This window comes from Barbatula barbatula (assembly GCF_947034865.1).
Source record: "Barbatula barbatula genome assembly, chromosome: 3".
In the NCBI taxonomy this organism is placed as follows: Eukaryota; Metazoa; Chordata; class Actinopteri; order Cypriniformes; family Nemacheilidae; genus Barbatula; species Barbatula barbatula.
The window spans coordinates 6,032,350-6,045,201 of record NC_136764.1 but is presented as its reverse complement, the minus strand read 5'-3'; the positions used below and the strand labels follow the sequence as shown (position 1 = coordinate 6,045,201).

The 12,852-nt window shown below is 38.6% G+C and overlaps 1 protein-coding gene across 3 annotated transcripts; it reads left to right on the top strand.

Annotated features, from left to right (window-relative positions):
* The first annotated feature begins 5,187 nt into the window (after positions 1–5,187).
* LOC306891619 (lipoprotein lipase) lies at positions 5,188–11,118 on the top strand. 3 transcript variants are annotated; one of them, XM_079451986.1, is made up of 10 exons: positions 5,188–5,390; positions 5,955–6,127; positions 6,392–6,571; positions 7,089–7,197; positions 7,367–7,600; positions 8,610–8,852; positions 8,988–9,108; positions 9,475–9,666; positions 9,826–9,933; positions 10,017–11,074. In XM_079451986.1, the coding sequence occupies exons 1-10, from the start codon at positions 5,300–5,302 to the stop codon at positions 10,156–10,158; spliced, it is 1,593 nt and encodes a 530-aa protein (XP_079308112.1). In that variant the 5' UTR covers positions 5,188–5,299; the 3' UTR covers positions 10,159–11,074. The 3 variants fall into 3 exon arrangements, with proteins under 3 accessions (XP_079308112.1, XP_079308113.1, XP_079308114.1); XM_079451987.1 differs by having other exon boundaries at positions 5,217–5,390; positions 9,490–9,666; positions 10,017–11,118; XM_079451988.1 differs by lacking the exon at positions 8,610–8,852 and having other exon boundaries at positions 5,219–5,390; positions 9,490–9,666.
* The last annotated feature ends 1,734 nt before the right edge of the window (positions 11,119–12,852 follow it).

The window sequence follows — 12,852 nt, the reverse complement described above, 5'->3', positions numbered from 1 at the left end:
TCTTTCACAGCCCAGCCAATGTAAAATGAATGTATACACAAAAATGTAAAAATTGGAAATGTTGAAATACCACAAGCTGATGAAAACCCTGATACAGGGAAATTGTGCAAAAGTTTCCATTTGCCCATCCTCGAAATTCATCTATAAGAAATAAGTGAGATATTACAGAGATCTCATCTGTGTTTTTTCATGTGGAAACGTGAGTTATAATAAACACATGTGAGAACATTAGAATAAGATGTGATGTAAATGAATGGAGAGAGAGAGATCTATCAGTCACTGGCAGGAAAAAAGATCCTCCCACGGGAAGTAGATCTCCTCTCCTCATGTCCTTTTATAGTAAAAACAGCCATAAAAGCATCAGGCATCTTGGGAATAGACTGATTTGATACCCTGAGACAAGAGCATTACCGAGGTCCTGAGAATGGAGCCAAACGCTGTCGCTATTGGCCGATGACCCCGAGAGAGAACAACACAAGCTCCTAACATTCAACTTCTAAACACACTTTCATTATAGTAGCTAAAACCCTTTCAGAGCTGTGTGACCACATTGACAGAATCTACATTTCTTTATTTGACACTTCCGTGGTTTCCTGGTTAATTTCTGGCGTATATGGTTACATTTACATTTAGTCAGACGGTTTTATCCAAAGCGACTTACAATGAGTTCGGGAAGCAATAAGCGATATATCATACAAAGAGCAATTGTACAATAGGTGCTAATACAAGTTAATATCATCAGTGTTTAGTCAAATCTCGAATCGGTTACTGAGAGCTCAGCCGAAATGAGTCACAGAGCCATAGAAGCCATCTGAGACCTCAGGGAAAACAGATATAGATGAGATCTCTCTCTCTCTCTCTCTCTTCATCCATCCATACAACCTCATTCAGACGTTGAGATACTTAGATCACTCTTGTGGGCTGTAGATGAATTATAACATGTGCACTTATTTTTGTATTCTCAGGCATGTTTAAGCTGTTAGTCGCATGAATGTGAGATGTTTGACACGAGGAGGATGTTTCTGCTGCAGACAGTGAGTCAGTCATACCAACACAAGAGATATCATAGTGATTTTCATGTGGGCTGCCATATGCAGAAAAAGAAACGTGTAGTTTTAGTCTCGGTTATTATAAACTCGCTTTGTATATAACGGAGCTGTTAAGATTCCACTGAAATTATAACACCGTACAGGTTTAGAGTAAGCGGTGACGTGTTTCTGTGTCAACTTTTAAATGAAAACCTGACAAATATAGAACAAATGATCAGTCCAAACACAGTACAGTTTTTTTTCTGCATACAGAACACAAACCAAAATGTAATACTTCATTTAAAGACAACATGAAATCAAAATGTTTCCTATTTGCTTTCTTAATAAATGTCCTTATTGCATTTACATTTAGACATTTAGCAGACGCTTTTATCCAAAGTGACTCACACAGAGTTCAGGGAGCAATAAGCGATATGTCATAAAAGTGCCACCAGGAAGGAGTTTAAAGGGATTTAGTGCCCTTATGAAAAGGCATTACAATTATTGCACATTAGTTAACATGTGTATGTGTTTGTTTTGATATGTTTCTTCCTTAATCTCTATGTACACAACAAAATGACAATATGTAAACAATACCTTTTGTTTCTTTATTCTTTATCATCAACTTGTGCACTTATTTTTGTATTCTCAGTCATGTTTAAGCTGTTAGTCGCATGAATGTGAGATCATACCAGTCAGTCATACCAACACAAGAGATATGATAGTGATTTTCATGCGGGCAGTCAAGTTAAAGTTAATGTGAATGGTTGTAATGGGGCTCTTGTCAACCAGCGATCTGAAACTACAGTGAGATTGGAAAATTAGCCAAAGAGTTTTGAATCTGTCTAATATTATTTTCCTTTTAAACAATATACATGGGGATGAAGTGGAATAATGCATTTGTTCACAAGAAGCACGTTCCTCTCAGTAGCCAATGGGCTTACTTGGTATAAATGATATAGAGTGAAATGATCATTTTAAAAACGCAATAACCAGTTGCAATTACACTGACCACAATTCATTGTACTCCAGTGATTTACCTTTTTACCTGCGTAGCTAAAAATTTTATAGTAATTTTTCAAATTAAATAAGTGTATTGTCCATTTTGGCACAAACGAATTGGCTAACTACCTTGGCCTGACCTGTAGGCCAGAAATCAGATATTTGATCTTAGATCAAACTTCAAGGTCTCAGTTCAAACGTCATTTGTCAAAACAAACTAATTTGGCATGTAGATGAATTTGAAACAAGGTGACGTTAATTTCACAATGGTCTTTAGACATAATATTTTTTTGCATTAAAAGTATTTGCATTAAAATATAAATCGTTAAAAAATATAATCGTATAAATTCGTTTTAGTGCTCAGTGGGTTAAATGGCCTTTCCTGCCCTCTAGCGGTGACACGACAACTTCTACACACCATTTTCACTTCTGCATCAGGACATTGATGATCATACTGATAGAAAGAAGTTCCAGTGATGCAGTGAAAAGTTTAGACAATTATTAACATTGATTCATACAAACATTAATGCATGTATAATGGCAACTTTTGCCCTATTTGTCGACTATTAAACTCAGGTTATAAACAGCTTTTGACTGTTTGTTGGTGGGTTATTATTTAACCCAATAGGTGGCATCATAGCACAAGTAAGTCTGACCAACCTTCTAGCTATAGAAGAGTCTTCATCCTCCTGCCTTCATCATACTGAAGGTACTGCTCTTAGAAAAATTAACCTTATTGTTATTATAGTAAAAGTGCTGTAACCTAGTTTTGGCAGATTCAAACAAATTTATTTTAGGAAGTAACGTCATAAAGCCTACAGGACCAAAGTGTATTCTCAACCCACTCTAGTCAAGTCAAGTCAGCTTTATTTATATAGCGCTTTTTACAATTTTCATTGTTACAAAGCAGCTGTACAAGAAAACATTGACTATAAGTAAAACATAAAAGGTTATGGAAGTCAAAACACGGGTCAAATATCAGACACACAATAAATTCCTATATGCAGTGTTAATTAAATTTACATTTACATTTATTCATTTGGCAGACGCTTTTATCCAAAGCGACTTACAAGTAGTTTTTTACAGTGACACATTACTGCAGAGCAATCAGGGGTAAGGTGCCTTGCTCAAGGGCCCTTCAGTCATGACCTGCTGGCACTGAGATTAGAACCAGCAACCTTCTGATCACAAGCCCAACGCTCTAACCCCCAGGCCACAACTGACCCACACAAGACTATCAAATTCTAGCAGCCCCCCGGCCAGGCAAACAGTGCAAAACAGTATGCCAACGGTGGCGAGGAACCCAAAACTCCATTGGAGGAGAAAAAACCCTCAGAGGGAAACCAGGCCTAACCAGGGGATTCCAGTTCCCCTCTGGCAACAACTGCAGCCTCTGCACAAGCTCGACAGTGCGCGCACAACAAGGCAAAATAAAAAAGTTAGATTTAAAATGTATCATTACAAAACTTCAGTCGCTATTAGATTATTAGAGTCGCCACGTCCTTCATCCAGCATTTGTCAGGTCTAGGAATGGATTGCGCCCTGCCCGCTCCGGGAACCTTGGACTGCGTCCTGCCCGCTCTAGTAACCTTGGAACAATGAGACAAGACTGGCTGAGAGTAGTGCACTGTTCTGCACTCTTTGATGCAATAAATGCATAAGTTGGTATTGGAAGTGTCCCTGGTTCCGGTTGATCTAACTAGTGCAGCCTAGATCTTTGAAATATATATATTGAATATATATATTATGATAGTGTAGTGTATGCAAGATTAAAAAGATGCGTCTTTAGTCTAGATTTAAACTGACAGAGTGTGTCTGCCTCCCGGACAGTGCAGGGAAGACTGTTCCAAAGTTTAGGCGCTAGATAAGAAAAGGATCTGCCGCACTTGATTTTGAAATTCTAGGTATACTATATTGTGTCTGATAAAGGTAACGCTGATCACGGCAGGCTAACACACATGGATGGAGATTTCCATGTTTTCCAATTATATAACATGAAACACACCGAACATTATATCAGGAGGAAGAACAGGAGATGAAGTGATGGTATTTGTCAAAGTTCTTTATCTTACCAGATGAGATCTTAACAAATCCATACATGCAATCATTCACTTTTTAATTATTAGGAAATGAACATGTACTCAGAACATCTCAACTCATCTTCAAGTTTACATTGAGCCATTTGGCAGACGCTTTTATCCAAAGAAACAAACAATAGAAGCACTTAGTAGGTACAACACACGAGCAACAATGTGCAATAAAACCGTCTAAACAAATTTGGCAATATAAAAAAATGCAGAACATTCAATTTCAAGACAATATCCAGAGGCTGAAAGAATACCATAAAGCATTAGCAAATCTGATACCATAGAGATGTAGGTTGTTGCGAGTTGATCAAAAGCACCTTAAGAATACAGACTTCAGTCTTCAGGACCATCATGACTGTTTGTGTAGTTATGAATCTGTCGAAAAACATCAATCTTGTTTTCATAGATCATAGATCTTGTTTAATAGCTCCCTCTGTTGTTTGCATAGACAGCAATGATATTAAAGCTGAGATGTTTGCTGCTTCAACCGTCTCTAAAGAGAAAAGAGACTACACTAATATTTAGTTTCTGCATGAGCCATGATAGAGAAATAAAATCAGACACCGTGTTACAAAAATAAGGGAAAAAATCATATAACTATAGGCTAAGCCTTAGAAACCACAAATGTACATCTGGCTCAATAACATGTACATTTTCCCACGTGTAGACATCAACCTAAGCCTTTCATGACGTATCAAAGCGCAAAACAAAGAAGGCTTTAATGTTAGTCGCATCAAATGTTTCGCTTTCTATAAAAGAGGCTACAAAGACAACTAGAGCAACTTATTTACATGCGCTTGTTTACGTTAAGCTGGTGATTGACAGCGGGCTGAATGTACATTCATTAAACTCATAGTGGGCGTGTTCGACCTCACGTGGCGATGCGCAGACCCATCGGCGTTTGACAGACACTATCGCGAGACTGGCAACTTTCGAGTCTCTCTCGCGGTACTTTAATGCCGAACGACGATTAGTCTGCGCAGCGCCTCGTGAAGACGACGTAATAGCTTAATAGCCGTGCCCCCTGGCCAATCGCCGAAGAGTACGAGTAAAACCACGCCTTGTTTGGTATAAAGCCAGCGCGCAGCAGCAGGTTCACACGCTACACACGCGAGTATAATCAGAAAGTGCGGCTATTTTTACGGCCATAAATAACTGTATATTATTTGTTTGTACTGTACTATGGGAAAAGAAAGTATCTGGTTGCTGGTTATTGGATTTTCTTTTATTGCGAGCGAGCCGATCTCTAACTCTACCGGAGCTCACTTTACAAGTAAGAAGTTTGAACTTTAGCGACTTCCAGACGGAAATTTACGTCATTTATTATTTAATTTTATTACACGTGCTTTAAAACAACATATTTAGGGCATTGCATGTTGTTTGCATTGCATTGCACCTGTCAGTGTTACGACAAAAAATCCCCAGCGTTATAAATTAAATATTTAAGTATTTAATGAATCAATGTAGTCAATGGTGTTATAATTGTAACGTTTATATTTTATTACATCTACCGCGTTAATGGTAAGGATATGATTATATGAAACATTTCACTGTTGTAGTGTTTAAATTACCATATTTATTATAAAATTGCTCAAAATTGTTTATGGCCTGGTAAGTAAAACGCGATGCACATGGCAGGTTGAGGAACAATGGTGTTCTATGCGGTTCTCAGCTTTTAGATTCTGGATCAACAAGTAAAGAGACCCACAGCTTTCCAAAGAAAGGTCTGAAATATAGACCCAAAAAAACTGCAGAATGTATAACAAACTATGGAATTGTTGTTTATTGTTATGTATGATTTTGTCTTGTAAATGATGTTATGTTTGTGTGCTTTCAGGTAACTCCACTGAAGAAGTGGACTACAGTCAAATTGAGTCCAAGTTCTCTATCAGAAATGCAGAATTCCCAGACGAGGATCTTTGCTCCCTGATCCCCGGAAAACGGGAGTCGCTTTCCGACTGTCACTTCAGGAACGATGTCCAAACCTTTTTGATCATCCATGGATGGTCGGTGAGTCGATGTCATTTTGTAAAGTAGGTCAATGACAAGCCGTAAAAAACCACGTGCAGCAATATTTACATTTGACCTCCGTGTCGGTGGGTAAGAACTTCCTAAAGCTTGTAGACTTCATATTTTAAACTACTGTTGACCATTTATTTATTTATTTTATGTCAGATATGTTACTATTGGTTTCTTTGTAACTCTGTTAAGCTACGTATGTTTCAGTGAATAATTCTATATCCACACACACTGAATTTGTGATATTGCCTGCAGGTTGCTGGACTGTTTGAAAGCTGGATCTATAAGCTTGTGACGGCTCTGTTCGAGCGTGAGCCCGATGCTAATGTCATTGTGGTGGACTGGCTGGACAGGGCCAGTAATCATTACCCGTCATCAGCAGAAAACACCAGACTGGTGGGAGAAGATGTGGCCAAGTTTGTCAACTGGTTGGAGGTGTGAAGAGAAAAGCATTGCTTACATTCCGGGCAGGGCATTTGTTATTTTTGTCTTGACTTACGTTTACTGATGTGTGTGTGTGGGTTACAAAACATATTTCAGAAATAGATCCTCTCTGTTTCCAGCACAGGTTTAGGGCATTTCTCAGTTCTGAATTCTCGTTTCCGTAATATGACCAAAGTGTTATCCCATTATTGTTAATAGTGACTTTCATGAGGACATTCATTTTAACTGTAAATCCTCTTTTGGTGATCATTGGGTGAAAATGACCGGATGGGTTTCTTGAGGTGATTTGTTTAGTCAAGTCTATATATATATATATATAGCGCTTTTTACAATTTTCATTTTTACAACGCAGCTGTACAAGAAAACATATTGACTATAAGCAAAACATATAAGGTTATGCAGGTCGAAACAAAAAAGGTGGAAACACAGAAGACACAAACATACAGATTCAGCCACACGCACAAAAGCGCACACACACACAGACACACAGATTTGTTTTGTTTTACAGGAGTTAGACTATCCACTACAGAAGGTGCATCTTTTGGGCTATAGTCTTGGTGCACACGTGGCGGGCGTCGCAGGAAACCTCACCAACAACAAAATTAACAGAATTACAGGTGAGAAGTCTTTCATTTAACACTCACACGAAAGGCACCATAGAGAATAATGGCGCGTGTTATTTGGCCTCTTATACGAGGTCATAGCGGTATTTATAATTTCTTAATATTTCTTTATCAGGAAGAAAGAACTGAGTATGCTGTGTGTGTTGTCTGCTGCGCTTTATAGGTCTGGACCCAGCAGGTCCCAGTTTTGAGAATGCCGACAGTCTTTGGCGTTTGTCGCCTGATGATGCCACCTTTGTCGATGTCCTGCACACAAACACCAGAGGATCGCCGGACCTCAGCATCGGTATCCAGAGACCAGTGGGTCATGTGGACATCTACCCAAACGGTGGAACCTTCCAACCGGGCTGCAGCATTCAAAATACAATGAAGCTCATTGCCACCTACGGCATCTACAGTATGTGACTATTTCAACTTTGTGTATTGTTGCGTCAAAAATCACATGATTTATCTTTCTTATAATGGGTTAATACCACTGATCTATATAAGTGACTGGATCGCTCATGACGTCATTTCCGCGCTGCAATATTGGTATGCCCAAACGCTCCGTTAAATTAATAGGGAGTTATCACATATTAATGTTAAAACATTAACTTACAAATACCAGCTTTTATATATAAAGTCTCAAAGTACATTATTATAACGCCCTGTCTTAAGCATGCAAATGTTAAATTATTTTAAGTCGGGAATTTTCCCGTCTTATTAGATAGAGAGCGGATTATGTTCATTTTCATTACAGTTGCGTACATATCAGATCAGTAGACTCACGGGACACGTCAACGTATGACACAACAGTGCACAATACACACTCACCTTCTATACATTGATGTCGCTATTCTGCCCAAAATAAACATAAACATTGGATAAACATCAGAAGTAACAGTTAATTTAAACACGCATGTCAACTAAAACGTATTGTGCACCTAATAAGCTGAAAATCTAGTTATTTAGATCGTCATTTTGACTCTTAAGTCAATGGCGCTCTGTCAGTTGGGCATACCAAGATGGCGGCGCCAACGCTTACGGTGGCTTCACAACACCATTATATCCTACTGAAATAATACCCGAAACACTAAATCTAGGAATTTTGTGATGGTCCAGTTTAATCACAGGCGGTATTAACCACTGATCTATACAAATGACTGATTTATTGTGTTTCAGGTTTTATTTCAGTAGGACATAATGGTGTTCTATTGGTTTCCATCTCCCATACAAAATTCACCAATAAAACTCAACACATTACCAGTAGAGACCATTATAGTCTCCATTAAACTAATACAATTACCATTATAACCATTAAACCCATTAGAATGTCTCAAAAGGATTCCATCTTTTCAATATTCGTGAAGCCAAACTGCAAGCATGTGTTGTAAATAAAGTTTGTGACCCCTCTCTTAATAAATCAGACATGGACCAGATTGTCAAATGCTCTCACGAGCGCTCCGTGCACCTGTTCATCGACTCGCTGGTGAACCAGGAACATGAGAGTTTTGCGTACCGCTGCAGCTCCAGAGACGCTTTTAACAAGGGCCTGTGCCTGAGCTGCCGCAAAAACCGCTGCAACAAACTGGGCTACAACGTCAACAAAATCCGCACCACCCGAAGCGCAAAGATGTACCTCAAAACGCGGGACATGATGCCCTTCAAGGGTGAGATTTTCGTAGGGTTGTAAGCATGAAATTTGTCCAACCACACAGATCACATCTGATTTATCTGTACGTTGTATTAGTAACAGATAAGACATGACTGATCTAACCTGAAAGTAATGTTTATTATTTTCTCAGTGTTTCATTACCAGATGAAGGTGCATGTGTTCAGCAGTAAAAACATGACTGTACTGGAGCAGCCAATGAAAGTGTCTCTCTTCGGCACAACAGATGAGGGAGATGACATAGCCGTCACTGTGTGAGTATTTTGGAAACTTAAAGCAATGGTTCACCATAACGGATGATTATTATTTTATTAAAGTAATCCAAATGAATCAATTGGTTTAATAAATTATACTGTATGCGTGTCAGTAAAAACAATTCTCATTGGTTCTTGTGTCTCGTGACCAGTTGACAGATGGATATTTTGGTCACGAGACACAAGAACCAATGAGACTTGACTTTATTGACGACTATGTTGATCTGTATGTTTCCGTTGATCATGCAACTAAATTAAATCAAAATATAGTTTTCTCTCACAAATGCTACGTTTCACTTTTGGGAATGTTTTTTTTTCATTCTGAGCTACAAGTGGGTCAAAGGAGTATTTTCTTAAATGAACCAGTGTCTTCCCATCTAGTCCCATCTTGATGACCAACAGCACCATCTCATTCCTGGTGACGTCAGATAGAGACATCGGTGAGCTGCTGATGGTGAAGCTCCTGTGGGAGAAGGACTCGTATCTATCCGGCTTCTTCAGCACCAATGAGTTCATGATTCGCAGGATGAGGATTAAATCAGGAGAAACGCAAGCAAAGTGAGTCGTTGCTTTTGAAATAACTTGTGTGTGTGTGTGTGTGTGTGTGTGACGGTGACAATATTCAGACGCACCGACGCGAGTGACCCTACAAAGCCTTAAAACATCACCTGTTTGTCACCCGTCAAAGTTGCCTGATAACATGATTTATATTTTCAGGGTGATATTTAGACCTAAAGAGGGTGAGTTTGGTTTGTTGACTCAGGGCGGAGACTCTGTTATCTTTGTGAAATCCAATGAAAGCACGCAGCACAGGAGAGAGCAGAGGTACCGTGTGTTGTCACTCACATCATTTACTTTGAGTCAAATATCAGGTCTTCACACTCTTCTTTCCATTGCTGAATTTCCAGGCAGCACAGACTGAAGCATCATGGAAGTTTCTTTAAACAAAGTGAAAACGAAGCAACTGCAGATATGACAAAAGACAAACTGATATTTGAAACGACAGCGATCACGGCAGAAGTCACTACAAAGGCAAACACCAGTTCATGAGATCATAGTTAAACTCTGCGTGTTGGCAGTATGGGAATTTTTATGGTATTTACATACTATACGGGAAAATGTTTGGGGGTTGAATTTCATAATGCGGGCCTCTACAAATGTACAAGTAATGATTTTCATATAACGGTATACCAGTAATCTTTCAAAATAATGCAAAATATCTTAATGGTCCTGTTGGCACTGGGATATGTTTGTTTCGTAATGGTTGTAACATACAGCTGGACATTTTTAAGTAAAATATTATTTAGCATTAATAAAGTGCAGTATTTTAACTGAATGAAACATGACAAGATGAAATTTGTCCTAATTTAAACTCATTGAGTTATTCAGTATATTCGTTTTTTGCATGTATGATAATATTTCATTTTAGTGATGCGTACGAAACAAGATTAGGCGGTAAACTACAACAACCAGTACAAAATAACATGCATAACATTAAGAAAATAAAATCTAAATTCTGATTACTTTTTTCTCTTTTTTTCCTCTCTTAACTTGTACATATAGTTGTCATGATTCTGCCACATCATGTCATGTTTCTCTTGGTCCAGTGGCAGGATCATGACAGAACCTCATGTTTAATGTAGAGAGAGCATATGGCAAGCCAAATAAACAATTATTGCCTCTCTCCACATTAAGCATGAGGTAATGACATGATGTGGCACTATCATGACAATAGTACTGCTTTAGGTAAAGATTTTGTTTGAAATGAAGTACCATTAGTTTGTACAGACATTAGATCCTACGTTTAGGTTTTAGCACAATGTCACTTGTTCCTCTATTCTTTTTTCTCTATGACACGCGAAAAGCATCTTGTGTGCTGTGTACTTCTGAAATGAATATACGTTTTGATGATGAGGATCATCATCATTGTGTAAATGTGTTTCAATAAAATCATATCAAGAGCGTTGTTATTGTGCATATACATTATTATTCTTGTTCCATTTGGCGCGTAACTCATCCCGCACGGTTTGTCGTAACAACCTACATCACAATGGGGTGTAAGTTGTACCCCTGGGGCGTTAGATCAACCCGAATTTTCCCCTAGAATGGGGCAGGAAATATGCCCACATAAGGACAAGGGGGTGGGCTCATTTTACTCAGGCAACCAATCAGTGTCTTAATCCAGGCGCATAGCAATCATTTAAAGTAACCCAGCAAATAGACTCCGATTATAAAATTGCAGCACATTGTGGTAGAGACAACGTTGTGGGCTCATTTGACTCAGGCAACCAATCAGTATTCCAGGAACTCCAATAAGCTATGAAGCCACGCCCATAGCAACCAAACACATTAGCCTAGCAACCGTTTAGCAAGACCTATATCTCGGCATCGGAACATCGTAGAGTCATGGGGGTTGGTAAGTTTTACTTGTGGCACGGAGAATCATCAATTGGCATATGCCACGCCCATAGCATCCAAACACATTAGCCTAGCAACCGTTTAGCAAGACCTATATCTCGTCATCAGAACATCGTATGGGACATGGGGGTTGGTTAGATTAACTTGTGGCACGGAGTTGGCACATGCCAAGCAACGCCCACAGCAACCAATAAATTAGCTTAGCAACCATTTAGCCAGACCTATGTCTCTGCATCAGAACCTCTTGGAGACATGGGGGTTAGTTAGAGTCATTTGGGGCTTAAAATGTCATCACCATAGTGACTGCCCAGTTTTGACACGGCAAGCACCACTCACATTTTCTTCTAGATTTCTATCTAGATTTAATTGAAATACCAAAATAATACAGGAATATCACATAATACACAACCATGCACAAATATGAACAACACACGGTTATACAATTACAATACTCCTTCTAAGAATGAAAAGGAGGTTCCATAGTTCATGTATTGTGATGAATTTTACCATTGTTTTTACTAAGGAAAAAAAGAGAGTACCTTAGTGATCAATGATAGGCTACGGCAACTTTTCATATTTACATTTCTAAAGTGCATTTAAGGTAAAAAGCAGGTGTTGTTCCTAGACATGAAACCTGTGGATCATATCAGGAGAACAAGATCATCTTGATAAAGTCAAAGCTTGCAGTTTCTCTGTGAATTCTAACCGACCTGCAGCCGTGACACACAGCATTCTCAGTTTCTCCATGTCAGTTGAAATAGCTACATGCACTGCAGGCAGAACTTGTTTAGATTCGGCATCTGTTTTTGTTGTATACCTGTTAAGTGACTTCAACACACAAAGATCTCAACACACTGCAACTAAGTGATTATTTAAATTTCAGATATTTCACATTTTTACTTTCTGGATTACCTAGTAATGGTGTCAAAAACCTATTAAAACGTTGGTAAAAATGTGATTCTCTTTGTTCTGTAAATGAATTTGCTGAATGTTGACAGAAGACATTTTGATGGGATGCATGTCAGGTGAATGTTGTCTTCAGTTTTATTCGTGAACTGCCTGCACGCTCATACAAAAAAAGAAAGTCAACGTTTAAAAAGTTTATGTACGTCTCAGAAGCATACTTAAAATTATATTGAATTAACATTGCTTGACGTACATTGAGTTACATTACTCATGAGAAGTCTTTAAAACTGTTTCTCGTAGTTTTAAATGGTGTCTTATAAACTCACATGTTCAGGTTTATAAAGGCTGGAATAAAGCACAGATATGACACACACAGACCGATGTTGGTAGTCATGAGGAGTTCATGGTGCTGATGGCTTG